Here is a 24,113-nt window from a genome sequence, read left to right on the forward strand (position 1 = left end):
AACGAACGACAAACCTTATCAAATGCTTCACCACTTTCAGTTTGGCATTCACCGACGGGATGTTCTTGTGAACTTGAGGAGTGTGAGCCTACAAACAGAGGAAACAATGCTATGGATCAATTTCAGAAGCGCAGAGGGTCCCGTGTTTCAGGAAAATGTTAAGGTGAAGGTCCATTCTGCCTAAATCAGACTTTCAAATACAGTACATGAAATAATACATTGAAGCAAAAGAAATACTACATCTATACCTTAAAGTTTTAAATGCAGAAAATGTAAAGGAAACTTAAACGACACTGAAGGCGAGTAAAATAGTTACACACCTTTTCTAGTCCCAGCATCTTTATTGTGTCCTTCTCCCAATACGGACGTCTTTTTGTGCTTTTGATTCTGGTAACGATGTGCAGTTTATGAGGGTGCTGTGGATCCCCGCCATACTTTTCATGATCTTCAGGTGAAGGCTGAAAAACCTGGAAAGGAGGGGTTATAAAAGGTAAATTTTCAACTTACATAGTTTCTCTGTACCTCCTTTATTCTTTTCTTAAAAAGACTTTGAACAACTAAATAATGCTTTCATCTGTAATCTTTCTATAATGCTCATCCTCAAACTGAACACTTCTACCAGCCTGATTACTCACACAGATGGACTCTAAGACTTTCATAGTCTAAGAAATGTATCACATGAGCAAGAGTTTTGCTTTGTTTTGTTTTGTTCTGTTTTGTTTTTATTAAGAGCAAAGCAGGAGCAACCAGATGACACCAAAGAGCTGAAACGCCAGAAGGATGCACTGCACTGTACGAGCTGGACATTGGACTGCATCCCTCCCCCCATTTCAATCAGGCAGACAAATATTAATTTACAATCACAATAACAAGCGAGTATTATTAAAAATTATGTACTGGGCTGCAACCCTGAATAAGGATTATGTCTATTATTACACTATTTGTAATACTGAAAATTTTAAAGGCCACATCCCTACTCCTCAGTAGAACAGCTAAATAACGATGCATATATTCTAATAAAACTAGTAGCAATATAACTAAACAAGGTATGATGCAAACAAACAAATTATGATGTATCCTACTGAATACAATGCTGCCATTAAAACGAATAAGGTTTACTATCTTTGTAGGTACTGACACTGAAGGATGGCCATCATATATTCTTAATTAAAAATGTCAAATTTCCACACCACTATGTGTAGTAGGATCTTGTATTTGTTTCATTTATACCGTGAGGAGTGTGTATATGTGATATATTCCATAAATACTGATTCTAAGAATATGATCCTAAATTCTAAATATGATTCTAACAATCATATATAGATATGCTTGTATGTATAAAGGCCTCAAAAATATTAGGCCAGGAGTCGTACCTCTGGGGAATTTGACCGAGAAAAAAAATACAGATGGTATTTTAATCAAAAAGGATGTTATCCAATCATTAACTTATCATGGAGGGTTACAAGATGATATTGCTAAGTGATGAAAGCTCCCAGAGAAGCACCGTGGACAAGATGACTCACGTCTGTAAAGACATATAACAGAAAAGTATGTGGAAGGCATTGGCGACAGTTGTCTCCAGGTAGGCAGCATTAAGGGCATTTTTCTAGAGATTTTGAAGAGATGCAGGGTGAGAACAAGGGTGGCAGGCAGAGGGTGGGGGAGGTGCGCCAAGGAAAAGTACAGAAAATAAAAACAAATGGTGTGAAGAGCATGAAATATTTGGGAAAAGCAAGCGGTTCTACATGAAGAAAGTAGAAAAAAAGCATGAAAAGCGATGCAGGAGGAGAAGTTAAACTATGCTCAACTATGCTTAGTCTTCCGAAATTTCCAGAAGGGATATAAAGCTATTGGAGGTTCGAAGCAACATGACATTTCAAAGATAGTTTTAGAAAGAAAAATCTTACAGAGAATCAAACGAACTAGATGTGGAGACTGATACAAGGAAACTCAGAAAGCACCAAGGGCTGTGGTCTAAGAGCCTGTTACAACAGCAGCTGTAACAGAAAAGGACTGATTTAGGGACTTTGGGCAGTAAAATGGATGGATTTATGCTGGGTGAGGAAGAAGATGGGGTTGAGACAGTCTCAAAGGTCTCTAGTCCGGGAAATCAGGTGGAGGAGGATAGAATTAACTGACCTAATTAATACAGGAGAAGCATCCTCTTTTTGTTTGATTGTTTGGAGGGAAAGTAAGACAATGAGTTTAATTTTGGATAACTTGATGGGTTATCCAAGCAGCAAGGTCTAGACACTCTTTGAGAAGACAGGAGTAAGTTCAGAACTTTGCTCAGGCAAAGGGTGGGAAATGCACATCTCAGAGTCATTTTTAGGAAGTTTCTAAAGTTTTCACATTCACTACAGCTGGCGATCAAAACCATCACCTAACTCGTTTTAAACAAAGCTAACATATGAATCTAGCCTTTCCTTCAAGAAGTTTACAGTCTAAGAAAGATGGAACGATATAGACACGACAGTTGTGGAAAGACCATGACGTGAAAAGCAAAGAGATTTCTGATGAAAGAATATTAAGCACATTAAAGGTATCAAAGTAATACTATTTTTATCTTCAAAAAAAAAAAATCAATGCAGGATGGTGGTTGCCAGGGACCGGGAATTAGGGTGAATGAGGAGTCACTGTTTAATGGGTACAGAATTCCAGTTTTGCAAGACGAAGAGTTCTGGATGGCTGTGATGGTCACACAGTAATGTGAATGTATGTACAAGCACTGAAACATACACTTAAAAATGGTTAAGACAGTAAATTTTATATTGTATGTATTTTACCACAATATACAAAATTGGGGAAAACAAAACCAAAAGAAAAAAAAAAACACCAGGCTTTACAAAACTAAACAGACGACCATACAGTCTAGCAGTTGCACTCCTAGGTATTTCCCTCACATGAGTTGCATACCACACAAAAACCTGCACATGAATGTTTATGGTAGTTTTATTCACCACTGCCAAGAACCGGAAGCAACCAAGGTGTCCTTCAATAGATGAATAGATAAACACATTGCGGTGCATCCATATAATGGAATATTATTTGGCAATGAAAAGAAAGAAACTACACAGCCACAAAGCTCAGGTTATAAAAATGTAGCTTTTATTATTTCCAGAACCTTGATTGATTTCCGAGCCCCCAGCAACTTTAATGGGAAACAACTTGATCTTTTCAAATTCACGTTTTCCTTAGATCTAGCTGGAGATTTTCTAGTTAACTCATGGTTTACCATTATTTTGATGAAGTATACAGCTAGCTAAAGAAGAAAAAAGAAACAAGCTATCAACTCATGACATCAAGGATCACTGACTGCATGTTGCTAAATGAATGAAGCTAGTCTGAAAAGGTATATGCCATATGATGCCAATTATATGACAGTCTGGAAAAGACACAACTACAGAGACAGAGAAAAGATCAGTGGGTGCCAGGGGGTTGGAAGGTGAGAGGAAGGGATGAACAGGCGAAGCACAGAGCGTTTTTAGGGCAGTGAAACTAATCTGTGTGATACTGTAACGGCAGATACAGGACAGTATGCACCTGTCAGACCCCACAGAAAGCACAACACAGTGACCCCTGACGTAAACTGTGGACTTCAGTTAAGAATGTGTCAATATTGGTTCATCAATTATAACAAATGTGTATCAATGCAAGATGTTAATAAGGAAACTGCAGATGTGGGAGGAGGGAGTATATGGGAACTCGCTGTACTTTGTTTGATTTTTCCATAAGCCTAAAACTGCTCTAAGAAATAGTCTACCAAACAAAACAAAAATCTATTATAGACCAATGGAACAGACTAGAGAGCCCAGAAATGAACCCACAAACTTTTGGTCAACTAATCTTCAACAAAGGAGGCAAGAATATACAATGGAATAAAAACAGGCTCTTCAGCAAATGGTGTTGGGAAAACTGGACAGCAGCATGTAAAACAATGAAGCTAGAACACTCCCTTACACTATATACAAAAATCAACTCAAAATGGATCAAAGACTTAAACATAAGACAAGATACAATAAACCTCCTAGAGGAAAACATAGGCAAAACATTATCTGACATACATCTCAAAAATTTTCTCCTAGTAGAAATAAAAGCAAGAATAAACAAATGGGACCTAATGAAACTTACAAGCTTCTGCACAGCAAAGGAAACCATAAGTAAAACAAAAAGACAACCTATGGAATGGGAGAAAATTTTTGCAAATGAAACCGACAAAGGCTTGATCTCCAGAATATATAAGCAGCTCATACGACTCAATAAGAAAAAAATAAACTCAATCCAAAAATGGGCAGAAGACCTAAACAAGCAATTCTCCAAGGAAGACATACAAATGATCAAAAGGCACATGAAAAAATGCTCTATATCACTAATTATCAGAGAAATGCAAATCAAAACTACAATGAGGTATCACCTCACACCAGTCAGAATGGCCGTCATTCAAAAATCCACAAATGACAAATGCTGGAGAGGCTGTGAAGAAAGGGGAACCCTCCTACACTGCTGGTGGGAATGCAGTTTGGTGCAGCCACTGTGGAAAACAGTGTGGAGATTCCTCAAAAGACTAGGAATAGACTTACCATATGACCCAGGAATCCCACTCCTGGGCATATATCCAGAAGGAACCCTACTTCAGGATGACACCTGCACCCCAATGTTCATAGCAGCACTATTTACAATAGCCAAAACATGGAAACAGCCTAAATGTCCATCAACAGGTGACTGGATAAAGAAGATGTGGTATATTTATACAATGGAATACTGCTCAGCCATAAAAACCGACAACATAACGCCATTTGCAGCAACATGGATGCTCCTGGAGAATGTCATTCTAAGTGAAGTAAGCCAGAAGGAGAAAGAAAAATACCATATGAGATCACTCATATGTGGAATCTAAAAAACGAAAACAAAAACAAACAAACAAACAAAACAAAGAGTAAATACAGGACAGAAATAGACTCACAGACATAGAATACAGACTTGTGGTTGCCAGGGGGGCAGAGGGTAGGAAGGGATAGACTGGGATTTCAAAATTGTAGAATAGACAAACAAGATCATACTGTATAGCACAGGGAATCACAGAGGAAAAAATGTGATAATGAGTGTGTATATGCCCATGTATGACTGAAAAATTGTGCTGAACACTAGAATTTGACACAACATTGTAAAATGATTATAAATCAATAAAAAATGTTTAAAAAAATCTATTGAGAGCTTGAACAGTGTTTTCCGAGAGAAAGACAGGTACACACAATCTAGCAGAGAAAACTCAAAGATTCAAACCGGCAATACTTGATACAGAAAGTGAGCCACATATACATGAGGAAGACACACTGTCTTCTCAGGACAATGGCGATGTGAAAACATAAAATATTAAGGGGAAAAGCCTTAATATTTAGTGTAATTCCTGCACAGATTCTGAGATGATAAAAACCAACTACTCAGATGGGCAGCGGCACATCTTTGTCTTTAATAATTATTTACATAAATCCTACTCTGTTTTAAACTCCACTTCTACTGTACCCACAAATAATTTAACATGAAAGTTTTCAATATTACAAAAACCAGTACCTCTCAAAGCATAAACATGTTCTTAAAAAATAGTAACAGAAAAACAAAACCTTGTTCTTACTTTATCTGGAATTCTTGACTTTGTAAATTTGTGACGAATCCAATCTGTACAAACAAGAGACTCCACACCTTTTGTCACCGTCTAAAATATGATACAAAACATTTGTTTTTTAGAACTCTGAATAGTGCAGAAATCCATACTTACCAATTTTTAGGTGACAAACGTCTGTTCTTACCTAACTTGTCACTATTAAAGATTTATCTCAGCCCCCTAGCTGAATGAATACATCTCATCTTACCACTAACATATTACAAAGAAAAAACACATTAAATACTAATTTCTAGACCAGCAGTTAGCAATATTTTTCTGTAAAGGACTAGACAATAAATATTCCAGCTTTGGGGCTGCACAGTTTCCATTGCCAAGTCACAGGTCTGCCACTGCACAGCGAAAGCAGCCACAGGCCATGTGTAAATGAATCGGTGTGGCTATGCTCCAGTAAGACTTTTACAAAAATAGGTGGTGGGCTGAATCTGGCCTGTCGGTTGTAGTCTGCCAGTGTGCTCTAGACAACATACAATAATTCACCTTCAGCAATACAGTGTAAAAGAAAGCCAAAATGACTTTCCAGCTTTCTTTCTAGTCCCAACAATGCCATCAATTCCAAGCGCCTGACTCTTGCTCCTTTTACAAATCCTCCAGTCTGGTGTCTCTCAGGCTGCCGAAAAAAAAGGATTCTCTGCCCATCCTTCATACCAGGGAACTCCTCTCTGGGTGGGCAGTGATCTTTCCCTTCACACCCTCCCGGTACTGCAGAGATGGCAGAAATAACGGGAGAATAAGCAGGAGGGAAATGGCGAGAGGGACAGGGAGGAGGCCTGATAGACCTGGGCCTTGACACACCAGGAACACGGGGCATCTAATGCTGGCCCTGCACTTACCAGCTGTGACACGTGAGATACTGGCCCTCGCAGAGGGTCGGCTTCCTCAGCTACAAGAAGGAAATGATACTGACCACCCAGGATAATCTGAGGTTAAGGTAAGCATGTAGAGCACCCCATATTATTACCATCTAAAGGCAGCAGAGGGTCACATCTAGACTCTGGCCCACATGAATGGATTAGGCTACACTCCTGCAATTTCTAAAAGAAAGACTGGAAGGAAATACATGAAAGTACAAACAGTAATGGTCTCTGGAAATTGCTTCTCTTCTTTCTGTTTTTCTGTATTTTTCTAATTTTCTCTGATTGAAAATGGACTCTTTTCATAATTGAAGGGGGAAAAAACCTAAAACATAAAAAAGATTAAGGCAGACCAAGGGGAATCAGCACAACCCATCTTTTAAGACCATGTTCTCCAGGAACAGGTCTTTTTGTGATTCTAAATCTTTAGGAATAAAATAGCGGATAAACCATAAATTAACAAAATTAACCCTCAACATTAAAAAAAATTAATATGTTTAAAAAAAAAGAACTTAAAAGTTTAACTTGCCTGTATGTTTATTAATTAGAAAAGAGAAAAAGTTCTTAAGGAATAGGAAAAAAAAGTTAGTTCTAGAAAAGAAACACTTACTTGTAGTCTGTCTGGGGGCCTCTGAACTATGGAGCGCAAAATCCCTGCCATGAGTATGGTGACGGTTCTCCTTCAAGGCTGTGAGAAGCAGAAAACAGATCCGGGGGTCACATGTGTCTTGGAAATGGATAGCCCCTCCCCTTCTGTAGTAACGAAAAACTAGGCAAATTGTTAAACTGAATGATGTTTAACAGTAAAATCTCGGTTGTTTTAATACAATAAGGATAAGAATTAAGTTATAATGAATGATTTATTCAGAGTTCAAGAAAACTACAGGCAGTAATTATGCATTAAGCACATCCTGTTTTCTCTAAAGACTTAAACCCTAGGTTGATTCAACAAAAATGGGCAATGGAGGTTATTATCATTTAAAAAAACTTCAACAGCAATGGCAGATAAAGAATGCTTTGCTACAGAATCACAAAAAAATTAAAGAGCAGGAAAGGACTGAAGAAATCTCAAATCCTAATTAGAAATGACAATCCTCTTACTTTACTTATGAAGAAAATCATTTACCCAAGGGCACCCAGCTTTTAAGAGAGTTAATGGTCTGGAACTCAACTCTTCTAATACCTAGTCCAGCACATTTTCACTAATCTTAATACTCTCCTGTGAAAAAGTAAAGCAGAACTCTTGCTTATTTGTATTTTTAAACTCTTCTTAATGAACATGTACTGCTTTTATAACCTTAAAGTCATGTTTATTTAGATACAAAACAATGATAGCCTACTATACTGGCTTAAACTAATGCAGAAAGATTAAGTTCATGAACTACATGTATATTTTGAATAGGTTACTTAATTTGTGCATTTCAATTTTCCCCCCAAAGGACAGAAGGAAAATAATACCTATCTTGCGAATGAATTATTCTAAAAACACCTAAAACCGTACTTGGCACATAGGAAGACCTCAATAAATGGTAGCTTTTACTATTATAAAATTATTAAATTATTACAGAGCTTTACTATAATAAGAATACCCTAACATACCAAAATAGGGCACGTGCTATATTTCAGTGTCCACCAGTGTCTGGCTCACTCAAGCTCTGCAGGTCTTTCCTATGATGTGGACAAAGCAATGAAATTGTGGGAATCAATGCAAGATGTCCCCTTAAAAGGGCCTGACTTAGAAAAATTCTCAGCAACAGAACCAGTCTCAAAATTAATTACGTATCAGTTTTAGAAGAGTTAACTACTATATCCTTAGTGCCCTGAAAGCGAGAATTTTGTCTTGTTCATCTTCTACTCTCAGCATCTAGAACACCATCTGATGGACAGCAGGCACCCAGTGTTTGTTGAAAAGTGTCTAAATTAATACGTAATGCTCAATTGTTTTCTCTACCATACATCTTCCTCCCAGATTAAGCATTAGATACTAACCCAAGTTATTTAGCTTCAGGCTTTGTTAAATCTCTTATCATTTAGATTTTAACAAAAGCCTCCTAACTAGCCTTTCTGCTTCCATTCTAACTTTCCTAAGGTCTTTTTTCCACAGCAGCAGTCATCTCATTAAATCTGAAATCAGATCATGCCAACCCAAAGCCTTCCAAAGAGCCAGGTTTCTCACTGTTAGAGCGGGAGATCACACATAAGCCAGAGAGGAAGGCTAGAATGATCCACATGATCCAATGATACAGATCTGTGTTGGAACTCACATTCAGCTTAATATAGATACTGATGAATACAGAAATAATTACAGATACGTACACACCCATGGGTTAGCTCTGTTAGCTGAGAGGATTTAAAAGCAATGGCATCCCAGTAGCAATGAGCACACCTAGTGCCCAGACCTTAGTTTCTAATAGCATTCTCTGATAAAAGGAACCAGAGCTCTTGGGAGAAATGGTTGATTTCATAGGGTTGCAGCAGGGAACATACAAAGATGAGCCTGGAGTATCCTGTAGTGCTAGAAAGGAACTACTCAAAAAAAAAAAACCAGAATGATGGAGGTATGTCAAAGGGATGCAGGAGCCAACTGAAAGGGCCCCCAGTGGCTACAGCTGAAATAATATGAGCAAAAAAATAAGTAACAAAATATTGGCTTATAATCCAAAACATAAAATAACCATGAGTCCATACTGATACATTCAGATAAATAAATTAATTAGTGGGAGAGAAGAAATGAATCTCCCTTACAGAGGAATTTCAAATAATTTATGTAGCTGTTCTCCCCCACCAAGAGGCAGAGTAAAGCTATCACCCCTGAAGTAGAAGATATGCTTAATGACTTGCTCCCAGAGTCCAGTATAGGAAGGGGGGGGGGAATACCACTACACTAGAGAAACCTGAAAACATTACATCTTCAAGGTGACCAAGGTTAACATCAACTGTGATGAAAGTCAAGTTGATGCACATATCCTTGATATGAGGGAGAATGGCACTTCACCTCTATGTCTTCTTTCCCCCAAACCCCTAACACCACTCTAACAGAAAAGCATCAGACAAACTCCAGCTGGAAGACACTGTACAAAATACCTGACCAGGACCCCCTCAAATACCTGACCGCCTCAAAACTGTCAAGGTCATCAAAGCCAAGGGAAGTCTGAGAAACTGTCATAGTCAAAGAGGAACACCTGACAACTGAACGTGATGTAGTAACTTGGATGGGATTCTGGAGCAGTCACAGGACATAAGGTAAAAACTAAGAAAATCTGAATAAAGTATGAACTTTAGTTAATAATGTACCAATACTGGTTCATCAATTATAGCAACTGACCATACTAATGTGAGACGTTAATATAAACGGAAACTTGGGGTAGGGTCTACAGGAACTCCATACTGTCTTCACAACTTTTCGGTAAATCTAAAATTATTCTAATGTTAAAAAGTTTTCTTATTAAAAACTAAAAACCTCCAATTCCTCTCCATTTCAATCAGAGTGAGGGCCAGTCCTTAACCCCCACACTGAGGACTCCATCTTCAGTTACTCTCTTGCTCCATCGCTATATACGCTGGCCCCACAGCAGGTCCCCAACCTGCCAAGCAGGCATGCTCCCTTGACTGAAATGCCCTGGACATTCAGGCAGCTAATCCCTTTACTTCCTTTAACTTCAGGCCCAAATCTCATCTTCTCCACGAGGTCTACCCTGATTCCATTATTTAACACTTTGACCCACACTACAACTGTCAGCACTCTCAATCTCTCTTACCATACTTGATTTTCTTTCCAAAGCACTTATCATCTTCTAATATTTTTAACTATTTGTTAGGTTTGTGGTTTATTGTCAGTTTCCACCCAATACCATGTTAGTTCCACAGGGACAATGATTTTTTAATTTTTGTGTTATCTTTGACTTGTTCTATTCACAGATGTATCCCAAGCATCTATCTAAAGCAGCACTGCCATGTGGAAGCCAATTAATTTTTGCTGAATGAAGTTTCATTTACAGAATTCAGAAGGTGTGACCATCAAAAGTTGTAAGTTTTAACAAAGTAAAAGTTATTGTTAATAATTCCGCACAAAACTCGTTGACCTTGAAGCAATCATACTGTCTTTTACTGTACAGTAAGTTTTCTCTTGCACAGACGCAAAAGCAGGAAAAGAAATGCTTCATATGAGAAGTATGATCCCATTTCCACTAAAGAAAAGGGGGGGGGGTCTGGTGGTCTGTGAATGTGCGTGTAAACACAGAAAAACTCTGGAAGGCTATCAGAGAAACGTCAGCATCCCTGAGGAGAGGAGGGTAGGCTACCAGGGCGCCTTTTCCTTTCTTCCCCCTTGTAATGTGTGATAGGTTTGTTGTTGTTTTTACTATGACCATGCATGTTACCGTTCTTCAAAAAAAACAAAAACAAAAACAAAAAAACGAATTCCTTTTCTAAAAAGACATCTATTTAATGACGGGGGGGGGGGGACACTAGAGAAAATGCATAACACAGAAGTTCCCTTTCAATAAACCAGTATCTCTAAAGGCAAGCAATGACTCTTCTTTGAACTCCTAATGCCTAACTACTTTAGTAGGCAGTCTTCCTAAGTGCAAGAGTCAAACAACAACAACAACAAAAAAACCGCAGAACACGCAGCTTTGGGTAGGTGGCGATCAAAACATGGTTGCAAAATTACGTCTTTTAGTAAAACGGTAAATATTTAAACTGTCAATTCCGGGGGTTTTGCCTTCTAAAAATGCAGCAGTTTTTATATCAGGCAACCCTGCATCTCCATTAGCAAAAAAATTCTACTTAGGCTGACCCCAGTGGAAAGCTTAAGTTATGAATAAAGCAGAAGCACAAAAAATGCTAAAAACAGACTTGAACTCCCTTTTCCCTCAGTCTGTCCAGCTGAGGGGGCTCTGTCCTTAGGCTCCAGGACGCGAGTCTCAACAGGCCGCGTCCCGGGATCCCTCGAAATGGGAAACAGGGTCCGGTCTGGCAAGGGCTTTTCAGGAGCCAAAGGGACGTCTTTGGCCGCAGACCCATTCAGGTTACCGTGACCCGCAAACCCTGAATTGAACAGAGAAAATCAATCCGCATCTGTATAGGGTTCCCAGGTATGTACTCGTGACAAAATGCTTTCGGCTACTTGTTCCCCACTCACCTGAGATTGCTAAATGTCGTTCAGCCGGAAGTTTCCCTCCGAGGGGAAGCTCGGCAGAGGAAGGACCAGGAGCGTCACACTCAAACCTGGCCGTCACAGTGCGCACACTGGAGCACTTTAGTTCCGGCCGAGTCCCTCCCACTCAGGCGCCATCCACACAGAGCGCAGGCGCGCTCGTGTCACGTGGCCGCTCCCGGAACTCTAGGATCCACCCTCCCTGGTCCAGATAGAGGCGGAGGCGAGTTTTCCGGGTGATGGCGAGGTCCGGGCTGGGGCAGGACCCTGGGAGCACAGCTGCAGTCGCTGTGATAAAGCGGGCGTTGGAACTAGAGTCCGAGTCCCGGTACCCGCAGGCTCTGGTGTGTTACCAGGAGGGGATTGACCTGCTCCTGCAGATTCTGAAAGGTGAGCGATGAGCCGGGGAGAGAGGACTAGAGGAAAAGGAGCTGCCTCCCGCTGTCTCTGGGCGGAGTGAGAGTGAAAACGAAACCTATGCACCGCGAGAAACCAGCAAATACAGAAGATGGGATATTCTACAGGACAAGTGTACTGGGTTTTTTTGTTTGTTTTTGTTTTTGTTTTTATCTTTAATGGACTGATGTCAATAAAAGAGGGACTACTATTCTAGAATTTTAAGGGCCATATAACCAAATGTCATATATAAGCCTTGATAGGACTTGAGTTTGAACGAACTGTAAAAGATATTTTAGGATCAATTTGGAAAGTTTTAATACGGATTAGGTAGCATTAAAATTAACTTTATTAGGCTGTATGGTGTTTTTTTGAAATCTGTCTTTAATTTTAGGGGTGCAGCCTGAAGTGTTTGGGGGAAGAATTGTCATGATGTCTGACTTTGATTTCACTTTAAAAGAAAATTGAAGCAAATATGACAAAATGCTAGCAGTTTTTAAATCTAGGTGATAGGTAAAAATGTATTCATTACACCCGTTTGCTTTCTTTTCTCATTAAACATGTTCATTGAAAGTAAACGAAAATAAGATCATCTCGAGGTAGAAGAAAAGTTTTTTTTTTTTTATGGGAAATGGGTGTACTGAAATTCGGTGTGAGAAATGCATAGGATTTTAAGACTTTTTTTTCCCAGTTATTCAGTGTTGAGAGGTACCCACATAACTCTTAACACCCAGGACAGTCCCTGGTACATAGTAAGTAATTATGTATCAAAGTGACTTAAGACCAGTCCCTACTCCCCACCCTCCTCAGTGCCTTTTAGCTTGAGTGTTTATAATTTGTGTTTTAGAAACTTTGAGACAGCAGAGGCCACTCTTCAAGGCTGGGTGCTTTTCTCAGAACCATAAAACTCTTCCTTGGGCAGGGACCATTTGATGATGACGATGGTGATGATGACAGTAGGAGTTGCTGTCATTTATGAGTGCTGTGTGTCAGGCAGTGTGCGGAGCACATTAAAAGCATGATCTTGTTTCATCCTTGCAATTGCCCTCTGATAAAGGAGGTGATGTTATCCTTATTTCACAGCATAAAAAAGTAAATTTCGCTTCCCAGTTCTGCCACAATTGGTAGAGTTACAATTGGAACCCAAAGCTTTAAAGACTCTGCTGTACTGACTCCCCAAAAGAGAGATGGTGTACAGTGCTGTAATCTGAAGCAGGGGAGTCCCAGGAGATCTGCCCCTGTGTGCTCCACTGATGTAGTGAAACAGTGACATGGTCTTGCAGGTTCAGCCATAAATGCAAGTAATTCTAACACAGGGAATAAGTTCCAAGAGCGATGTAGACAAGTGCAAGGAGGATTTAAACAGCTAAAGGTCATTTCAGGGTGGAAAGGTGGAGGTGGCTTTTGATAGGGGCTTTGGAAGAGTAAGTAGAATTTCAGAAATTCAGCTAAAAGTGTTCAAATCCTGTTTGTGCCGTTTTACCAAATAAGAGGTTCAGTGTGGTTTAGCATATGTCTATAGAGGAAGAGTGAGAAGTAAAGTTTAAAGGTAGACTGGGGCTTGGAGCACACTGTGGTTGGCCTTGACTGCCAGGAGATGTTAACTCTTTCTATTGACAAGGAAAAACCATTTGAAGTTTCTGCAAAGGACTGATGTAATGAAAGTTGCATTTCAGGGCTTGTCTCTCTTAGGAATATGCTCTTCTCCCAAATATTTGTGTGGCATACTCCTCCTCTTTCAGGTATTTACGCAAATACCTCCTTATTTGAGAGGCCATTCCCTGACCGCCAGCATAAAATTACAGCCCCCATCAAGACCCCCTCACCCTTCTTCCTTGCTTTATTTTCTTTAATAGCACTTATCACAATCTAATGTACATGTTTTGCCAGTGTATTTTTATTATTGTCTTTCCTCCAACTTGAATGATAGGGGAGAATTGTGCTTGTTTCATTAACTGCTATGTCCCCAGTGATTAGAACAATGCCTGGCATGCAGTAAGTTCTCAATAAATACCCCTTGAATAAATAAGTGAATATGGCAAGAGTGTAGGAGAGACATTAACCTGAAGAGGCTGAAGTCAGGCAGACCAGTTCAGGAGCTCCTGCAGGAATCAAGATGAGAGGTGATAAGGGCCTGAATGAACTTGGGGGGGTGGGTAACACCAGTATTAGGAAAAGGAGGGGACAGAGTGGATATTGAATTGCTGGCATTGGCACGTGATTGGATGTGGAAGTGAGGTTCCAATGGGAATCAAAAATAGCTGTGTGATTTCAAGCTCAGAAAACCAAGGCATGTTTGAAGAGTGGATCTGTGGTATCAAATTTCTGCCAGCTGATCAAGGATGATGATTAAGAAGGGACAACTACATTCACAGAGGACAGGGAAAGTAGAGCAAAGGCAGTAGCAAAGGACAGTGGAGTTTAAGAAAAGATACGTTAGATGATGTGGGTTTCTAAAGGAAGCCCAGCGTGAGATGTACAGGAAATAATTATGTAGATGATGATGATATTGATGACACTGAGTATTTCCTACATGCCAGTCTCTTTCATGATTAATCACGTTCACAGCACTCTAAGGTACTATTACTCTTTCTGTGTTAACCGATGAGGATGCGGAGAGGTTGAGTAACTAACCAAGGTCACACAGCCAAAAGTGACAAAGCAAGCTTTGAACTAAAACATTCTGACTCCAGATGCTTTGAGCCAATAGTGTTGTTTCATTGTTAATTTCCTTACTCTGATTATTGTACTATGGTTATGTGATATGTTACTGTTGGGGGAATCTGAAGAGATTCTGTGCCATTTTGGTAACTTTTCCATAAATATAAAATTAATTCAAAATAAAATGTTTTGAAAAACAGAATTTAAAAATGAAATTATAATAGAAAATAAAAGCAATATTAAAAGGGAGGAGGGAAGGAACCGAAGTGAATTGGTGACTGATTGAGGGTAGGGTCTGGGGTAAGATTTTATCGATAATGTATATTCAAAAATACCTTACATTTTTGGGGTGACTGAGAAAACTATTGAGCATAAACATAAAGGAGAAGTCTGGAAGAGAAGCTGGTTTTGTGGAAGAAAGAAAGATATTTTTGCTATCTTTTGATTAAGCTAAGATTTCAAACTGATGGGTAATTATGACAAAATAGTGCTCAGACTCAGGTTTGACACGTAATAAGCCACTTTTGTTGCTTCCCCAGATTTGGTGTCCCCAGCAGTGACACACAGTGTGTCAGAGTCCCCACTTCTAAATAAAGCTGCTTCAGATGGGTAGTGCAAAAATGAAGGTCCTACATGATTAAGCCAAATTTGGGCCTATTATTTGTGTATTTTAGGACCAAGGCAAGCCATGCCACAGGGTAGGAAATCTTTGGATAGCCTGAGATAAGAGAAATAATACCTGTACCAAACAGGAAACCTTTTTTGAAACCTGCTAGTTTATTTTTTAATTCGTAGGTACCAAAGATGAAACAAAGAAATGTAATCTCAGAAAAAGAATTTCGGAGTACATGGATAGAGCAGAAAACATAAAGAAATACTTGGATCAAGAAAAAGAAGGTAAGGAGGCTGTTTCGCAGAGTGTGTGCACAAGCTGTTGTTTCACCCAGTGTTTCTGGCTGTGCCCGTTGGAGCTGTGCATGGTTGGGACCGTTTATCCCTGAGGGCTCGCACATCTCTCCATTTCTGCTCGCCTGTAATGAGCTAGTCTTAACCTTCTTATTTTTCTCGGTGGGAGGGTAGGGGTCAGATGCCCTCCTAAGAATCTGATGACAGCGATACTTACTGCAGAACTTTGCACACGGTTTTAAGGAATTCACAGATCCCCATGAAGCTCATGTGCGGACTCCTGGATAAGCAATACTGCTGTGGAATACTAAACGTAAATCCTGTGTTTTGTTTGTATTTCCTCTTATAAAATGACCAAAATATTAAAATAGCTCAGGAAACTGCTGGGACTTCTTTGAGATTTTGCTGTGAATCAAAATGCTTCAGGAATTAGATATTCCTGATGACTAGAGACGCAGGAGTGTGGTTCCCTGTTCATTGTTGGCTCTCTACTCTTGAGCATCCAGTTTACAAAGAAATGGACATAAAGGCCATTGCCACCCCCTGAGCACCGCTGCTGCCTTCTACAGCCAGAGGGACTGCTCTCTGCAAAAACCCAGTGCCAGACCTGCCCCTCCAAAACCCCCAAAAGCCATTGCCTCCAGCCCACAGCTGCTCTTCCTCACTGTCCTTAGAACAGCCCCCTCCCCACCTCTTCCTGAGACCCTGCACTAGCCCATACCCACACTGAACTCCTCTGTTGAGAGGAAATAAAATTGTTTTTTTCATCTCAAATTGAAATCTACAATGCAGTGTCCCTAAAACACTGATGAAATACAGAACCACCAGCATTGTGGTTTGAATACACTAGGTTAAATTAACCTGCGTGGCTAGCGTGTCTCGAAAACCGATGCCTGGTTTTGAACATTCTGTCTGCGGAAATACTGGGAACAGAATCCAAAGTACTGGTTTTCTACCAAAGTTTAAAAGTGCCACTACCATATAAATTAGAAACTACCATTAAGGGTCATATTAAAAAAAAAAAACTTAAAGGCCTTAGATAACTTAATAATTTTTCATTTTGAATGAACAAAAACAATGGCACTACCCTGCTGGCCCTGTGGCATTCTAGTCTTTGGCTTGGATTATTAAGTGCTATAAATTTCTGCTTAAAACACTCTCTACTCCATATTATGCTGTGTTTATATGTTTAATACTTTAGCTATTAAATTGTAAGACATAAAAAGACTAAAATCTGAAGAGAAGGACCAGATGGCCACTGAAATAGAGCTTGTGGTTCTACTCATGGTGACAGGAATATTAGATACCTTTATATATTTGGTTCTCTCTTTAAAAAAATTTTTTTTTCATTAAAAAATTTTTATTGAATATAGTCGATTTGTAATGTTGTACGTATGGCTCTCTCTTGAATAAACTGCCTGATCTATGGGATTCAGCTCAAGAAACTGTTCCAAATCTCTAGACTTTCCCATTTGCCTGGCCCCTGTGAAGGCAGAAATCTCCCGTGGAGTGGTTTGTTTTGTTTACCTTTGTGTGTGCAGCGTCTTGCAGTGTGTCAGTACAAAGCAGGCACTGGGAGATGTTTGCTGAGTGCACTAGTTTAAAAAAAAGTCAACTTGGATCAGATCCTGATTTATCACTGTATATATATGTAATATGTATAAAAAGAATATAAGTAGTCACTGGTTTTATTATTGAAGCTTGTGTTTTGTAGCTGGAAAATACCACAAGCAAATTAAAATAGAAGAGAATGCAACAGGTTTCAGTTATGAGTCACTTTTTCAAGAATACCTGAATGAAGCAGTTACGGAAGTTTGGATAGAAGACCCTTATATTAGATATACTCATCAGGTAGGTGAACTGTACTCAAATATGATGAAAAGTTGTTATTTAAAATGTTATTTAAAATTAAAATGTACCAGTTAGTAATAAACAAACCCTCCTCCTGTCTTTCAGCTGTATAACTTTCTTCGATTTTGTGAGATGCTTGTCAAGGGACCGTGTAAAGTAAAAACTATCCATCTTCTCACCTCCCTGGAAGAAGTAGGTATCTGAGAGCATTTACTCTTTCTTACCTTCATTGTCTTTACTCAGTTGCAGGTTGTAGTCTGAGCAGGGCAAACCTGGACGTCATGCTCCAGAGCTGTTCCCCTGGGAATGAACTTACAGGCATAAAAGACCTTGGGGGAAATGGATTGATTTTAGTATGTTGTACCTTGCATTTGGTCACTTTGCTAAGTTCTCTTATTCAAATAGTTTGTCAATACTGTCTATACTATTGACAATTTCTATCATCTCTATCTTGATTTTGATTTAAATAGGAATACTTATAAACAACTCCTATTTCTAGGATTAATTTGAGAAGAAGGAAGCCCCATCTGAATAACTAAACAGAATTATTAAAAAAAAATGATAGAAGATGGGACAGAGTTGTGTTCACATTGGAAAAAACCAATTATTTTGATAAATCAATTGCTCTTAAACTACCTCATATTCTTTGGTTGCTTCTTTGAGGTAATGAACAGTGAATCTAGTATAGAATCTTTCCATTTTAATTCACCTATGGTTCACATTGCATAGTTTAGGAATAATTTAAAATACTAATAACTGAGGCAGAAAATTGCATTTTTCCTGTTCACAGGGCGGTGGGAAAGAGCAGCAAAGTAGTGGCCTGAAGGAAATAAAAGAGTCACTCAGGAGTCACGGAGTGCTGTTGGAATTAGAATACTCTTCTTCGATACACGACCGAGAAATTAGGTTAGTGGGATAGAGTATTTTAATTTTTATGCAGTTGAAAAATACTTATTTTTATTTCTTATAATCAGTTTTACATAGTTTTGTTTTTTTGTTTTGTTTTGTTTTGTTTTGTTTTTTGTATTTAATACTCAATTTAAATATTAAACATTTCAATAGAGCTCAATATTAGTATCTTTTCACTTTTGGGAGAAAGAAAAATCGGGCTTATTTTGTCCTTCATGTGAGTTTCATATTTCCTAATGGAGTAAAATTTACATTTACAAATTTCTCATGTGAGAAGAGGAAGTACTTTTCTGTTGATTCAGCTGAACACATAGTGTTACGGCACTGGGATAATTTCCTTTCCTAGGGATGCTAATATCTAATGTGGTTTTACTTCTCATGGCCTGTGAAACATTCTAGTAGGCGTGGCAGTACGCTGTGTCATGCCCACCAGAGGGTCTCCTGCTCACACCCCCCGCCTCTAGGCAGGAGAAGCCCTGAAACGCCTCCACAGTCTGCCTGGGTACGGAAGCCACTTGTTAGCAGGGCAGGAAAGTCTCAACAGCAAGATGAAATTCAAGAAGAAGGTTTCATTTAATTGTTAAACTCTTTTATCTGCTAAACAAGTCAACTGATGGTTTTCTGGATGCTTTGTGTCGTAGACACAGCCCATAGGTAACCCCAGGTTTGGTTCAACTTGTGCCACTGAAGGAAGTGATTTTACTTGTCATGGGGAAATTTAGCTGACACTTAATAAACTACAGCTTTGACAATTGTCACACTTAAATGTCTAGAATATAATTCTATATACTCTCATTTCAATAGGTTCAACAATGGATGGATGATTAAGATTGGAAGGGGGCTTGATTATTTTCAGAAACCACAGGTAGGATATAGTCTTACGAGTGACTGTGTAGCACTCTTTATTTTAACAAAATGGCTCTGGTCCTTTTTGTTAAAAAAAAAATCAAACCTCTTTTCTTCTCTTCCTAGAGTCGTTTTTCCCTTGGATATTGTGATTTTGATTTAAGACCATGTCATGAAACGACAGTGGACATTTTTCATAACAAGCACACAAAAAAAATATGATGGGTAGTAGCCTAATTTACATTACATATTTCTATTTTACATGAATACTGGATTTTTTTTTTACTTTGGACAGATCATTCCTATAATGTATGAATTTAATAATAAATTTTTACGTTTCTACTAATTTATGGATTCATTGTTCAGTTGTGTGACCAATCCTAAATATGAGCTGAGCTGAGTCTGACACCAACAACAAAGAAACACAAGCTGAAAATGATGAAATTGGGTCAATCTGCATGGTTAGGTGAATTTTCTTCTAGCATTGCCTGCCATCTGGGGTTAGGATATAGAAAATCAGTTGTGGAATAAAAAAAAAAAATAAGGTGGCTATGATAGGTTGTGACAGATCAAGAGAAGCAAAGGAGAAAGCTAGTAAGAAAGGGAGATGAAGCAAGAGATGAGGGAAGAGTTACTGGCTTAGAAAGTGCAACAGGCTTGAGTTGGTGCAAAAGGATGGAAGGATAAGAAAATATAACTAAATGGGAGAATTTCAGAGTTGAAGGTATGAGAGGTAGCAAGAAGCTTGGGTTCTCTTCCCCAGAGGCAAGAAAGAGAACTAACTCTTGAGGTCAGTGTCCAGTTGTTGTACAGCCCCCAAGATGGTCACAGAGGAAGGAGCTGGAATACAAATGCTGCCAGGTATGAAAATCGATGCAGAAAGAGACAGAGTATCCTAGAGGTCAGCAGAAAATACGGACAAGGGTAGGTGATGGACAGTTTCAAACAGGGGAAGTTATTGAATGAGAGTGGGCCTTTTTTATTTTAAGAGACATATAATGTACTTTAAACATTTTTATTTTCTCATTGAAACTGCCAATATTAAGAAATTTACTTGGAATCACATTATTCCCTTAATTTTTTCACAGAGAATATTCCACTTACTGTGTAGTTCATCATCTTCTGGACACGTTCTATGTAACAGACTTGTCAGCATGGTAGTTTCAATGGGGCAAAACTTACTACCAATAAAACTTGAATTTAATTTGGCACGTATTTCCAGTGGCAACCAATGATCAGGTGCTTCAATATTACACATGTCAATTCTTCCATTCTTTATGTCTATGGATACTTTAATTTCCAAGTGTGACTGTTGATACTGCACATTAAAGGAAGTGTTTATACTAAACTTCGGAGTTTTGCCATATACCCACTCCCAGGTCTGTAGTTCTTTGGCTTTGCTGTTTATTCCGGGAAATAGCATCTCATCTGCTGGGTTAATTAGGGTAATGTGATTATCAATTTGATGACAAGCAGCATACTCTGCAGCTATAGCATTTATCACTACTTCACAGGTCAGAGTGGGATCTTTTTCCATGAGATTTTTTACTGAGGCAGGGATGCTGGCAGTGGCCGTGCTCCTGATCCCTTGGTAAGGGCTCTTCAGCAAAGAGGACATAGAGGTCCTGTCAGTACCGCATAATAAAGTGCAGTGGTGATAAGCAGTGGTCCGGCCAATCTTGGAAGCTGTTCCTGAGATTTTAAACTGCCCATCAAGTAAAAGGTCAAGTCTTTTGGTAGCCTGCACATCCAGGTGGGGTTGGACAGCGTTCAGAGCTCTCACAACTAATTGCAGGTTTTCCATCCTATCATACTTTTTTTTGGTTGTAAAAAAAGTTAGGTTGACATTACCCATATCGTGGTAGACCGTTCCGCCGCCACTTCTCCTCCGAGCCAGTTTTACGCCTTGTTCTCTCATCAGATTCAGGTTACATTCCTGCCAAGGATTTTGATGCCGGCCAATTACAACAGAGGGAGAATTCCTCCAGAAGAAGAGAATCGACTTGCCTTCCAGATTCATGTGGTCATGGATCCAGTCTTCCACAGCCAGGTTTTGGTAAACATCATTGGAAATCGACTGTAAAATGAGCCCACTTTTTGCTGTGTTTTTAAAGCCAGCTGCTGGGACCTTGAGGTTATGCAGTAACTGGAAGCAATTCTTGGTTGAAAATGGGATCAGCATGCCTTTAAAAACGGAAGACAAACAAGTTAATGATTGAGAAAAGGAAAACTAAATTCTATTTTCTAGCTATCAGTCCTTGGTTATTTTATCCAAACTTATCTAATTCTTTATCCAGTCTGGTTGCTTTTTTTGCCTTTTAGCTTTATCATTAGGTCTTTATGATTCTACAATAGAGTACTCGAAGGAAACAAATGCTACAAACCTCAAACAGTTGTAGTTGAAATGGAATAAGGGCACAGATTTTTTTTTTCAAATATTAAGGCTGAAAATGCTTTATGTAATATATCTCGAAGCCAAACAAATTATTTTGAATTCACCAGTAATACCCGTTCATTGAGAATGATGAGAAAATATAAGCAAAAAGAGCAAAATGAAAGAATCCTGCATACTCATTTTTTTCCTGTGCGTGTGTAAACACACACACACACACGCACACTTTTTCCCACCAAAAGTGGAACCATACTGTTATTTCATTCAACATTAAATCTAATTTTTCATCAGTTTCAATGCTGTATAATATTCCATTGTCAGATATACTACTGTTTACTCAACCAGTCTCTTAGTTTATAAGTTTAGGTTCTTTCTATTTTTTTTTTTTAATGTTACCAACAAGTTATTCATGAATATCTGTGTGGAAAGCTTTAATTAGGTCCTTATAGTACTTTTTAAATAATTCCTATTTGACTTTGAGATACATGATTTACTGGCAGTGTAACTGTTTTATTTAGATCAATATTAAATTAGGATGGACCCCCCCCTGAGGTCAGGGGAGAGGTGGTCAGAGTAACAGGTTTACATGAAAAGGCTGTGAACAATTTTATTATGTTTGGACACTTTACACATTTTTGTTAGCAGTGCGGATGAAAAGGCTGAAAATACCAGCTGTCATCACGAAGTGTTCTGACCAGTTATGGTTGTAAAGAAGCCATGCTATTCCAATTCTGTTAGGATGGCTATAATTTCCCTCTAGGTTAGAGAACGGGGGTGGGGTGGGTTACTAACGCCATAACCAGGCCAGGCTCTTTGTAGTCATGTCCTAGGAGCACAGTTCCCAGGGTGAAGAGTCCTCATATCTTCATCACTCTTGATACATTTTGGTAAGTTATGCCACAGAAAAGCTGAACCAATTTACACTCTTTCTGTCCAGAAAGGTCGGGAGAGGCTTAACAGAGGAAGGGATACTCGAACAGAGTATCGCAATCTGATGGTTTTTACCAAGTTGATGAGAGCGGCATATTCCAGGCATATGCAAAGGCAATAAAGCAAGTTTGGGGGACTCCCTCCCCAGGAGTTACACTACCCATCTTCCAGCTCCACTGAAATCTTGGCTATGCTGCCCTAGGAAGCCTTTGCAGCCAGATGGCATTTCTTTGGTTACACTGTTTGTCCTTGGCTCTATTTGACTGAATTTGATATAGTCCCTCATTCACTGAACAAATATTTCTGGAGGGACTACCAGGCTCAAGCTAGTAAGGGAAGAAGGGGAAGAGACAAATTCATGTAATTCTAAAACATTTGGCATCTTTCTAAAAGCTGCTAGATCTATTTGAGGTGTTTTAAGTAGAAGAGTGTTAAGCCAGCCGTTACACAAAACTGCCTTTGCTGTTGATTAAAGAAAAGACAGACTAGGGGCAGGGAGGAGGTTTAATAGACTCATGCAGTCCAAGCTTGAGATAATCAGGGCTTGAACTAGGGTAGCAGACAGTGAGAAGGGGATGGATACGAGAACATTAAGGTTACAGACTGGTCCTTGCCTTCAAGGAACTCACTATCTAGGGGGGGCACTAAAAAGCAAGTAAGGTGATAATGAAAATATGGTGTCATAAGTGTTGTGATGGGGTAAGTAAATGAGAAGGCCATCTAACCCTCTCATCAGTGGAGGTGACACTGATGTTGGGACATAAGAGGGGAAAGAAATTATCCCAACAAAGGACAGCAGCTTGTAGGAAAAGGAGACCCATTCAAAGAATTTGAAGAATTTAATTCCATTGGCTGGTACTTAAGATGACTCATACTTAAGAGTGCAGGAATGGGGAGCTGCAAGAGATAAGGAGGCAGAAGTAGAGGTCAGATGATGAAGAGACTTAAAATCTATGTTAAATACCTGAACTTTACCCGGAGGGCCACCAGGAGGTGCTGAAGAGGTTTACAGAAGTGGGGAGAACAATTTATACTTTAGAGAGGTCCCCTAGAGATGAAGCACGGAGAATCTACAAAACTTGGTAACTGGTTCCGTGAGGGTCTGAGAGAGAAGCCAAGGGTCATGTCCCTTTTGGTATAATGATTACAAGCTCTAGCCAGAGTGCCAGCATTCAAATCCCAACACTGTCTCCGACCAGCTAAGGCAGGTGAGTCAACTTTTCTGTGCCCCAGATACCTTATTTATAAAACAGCAGGACTTATATCAGGATTAATACATGTAAAGTGCTTATGAGAGTGCCTGGCACAGAGAAAGTACGTAGGGTGTGAGCTTTTATTACTGTATGTGTACCCTGATTTCTGGTCTGGGAAGTGGATGGAAAAAGGACGTTTCCTAGGAGAGATTTCATAGGAAGAGGAGATACAGGGTGAAGATAACTGGCTCATTCTGACTACGTTGAACTTAAGCATTTATGGCGATCCAGCAGCCAGGGGCATAGAGCTGAATAGATGGTAAGTGAGCCTGTGAGA

General features: G+C 39.3%; 2 protein-coding genes across 6 annotated transcripts in view; one reads left to right on the forward strand and one right to left on the reverse strand.

The window, feature by feature from the left end:
- The window catches only part of MRPL30 (mitochondrial ribosomal protein L30), a 30,997-nt gene extending 19,198 nt beyond the window's left edge, over positions 1-11,799 (reverse strand). For 3 of the 4 annotated variants that reach the window (XR_012503040.1, XR_012503038.1, XR_012503039.1), the window contains exons 1-5: positions 11,678-11,799; positions 7,145-7,222; positions 5,633-5,713; positions 321-467; positions 15-88 (exon numbers count right to left, since the gene is read on the reverse strand). Coding sequence is in view for 1 of the 4 variants with exons in the window: in XM_045519650.2 (XP_045375606.1) it covers positions 15-88; positions 321-467; positions 5,633-5,713; positions 7,145-7,195 (353 nt within the window). In the remaining 3 variants the exon portion in view is untranslated. The remainder of the gene's footprint in view (positions 1-14; positions 89-320; positions 468-5,632; positions 5,714-7,144; positions 7,223-11,677) is intronic. The other variant, XM_045519650.2, reaches the window with a different exon arrangement.
- A 63-nt stretch (positions 11,800-11,862) lies between these two features.
- Positions 11,863-22,187, forward strand: MITD1 (microtubule interacting and trafficking domain containing 1). Of its 2 annotated transcripts, none has more exons than XM_045519649.2 (7): positions 11,863-12,082; positions 15,545-15,646; positions 17,370-17,506; positions 17,612-17,698; positions 18,297-18,412; positions 19,220-19,280; positions 21,183-22,187. In XM_045519649.2, exons 1-7 carry the CDS (start codon positions 11,932-11,934, stop codon positions 21,342-21,344), a joined length of 816 nt encoding a protein of 271 aa, XP_045375605.2. In that variant the 5' UTR covers positions 11,863-11,931; the 3' UTR covers positions 21,345-22,187. The 2 variants fall into 2 exon arrangements, with proteins under 2 accessions (XP_045375605.2, XP_010957362.2); XM_010959060.3 differs by lacking the exon at positions 21,183-22,187 and adding an exon at positions 19,388-19,607 and having other exon boundaries at positions 11,868-12,082.
- Positions 22,188-24,113: the final 1,926 nt, after the last annotated feature.

This window comes from Camelus bactrianus, chromosome 28 (assembly GCF_048773025.1).
Source record: "Camelus bactrianus isolate YW-2024 breed Bactrian camel chromosome 28, ASM4877302v1, whole genome shotgun sequence".
In the NCBI taxonomy this organism is placed as follows: Eukaryota; Metazoa; Chordata; class Mammalia; order Artiodactyla; family Camelidae; genus Camelus; species Camelus bactrianus.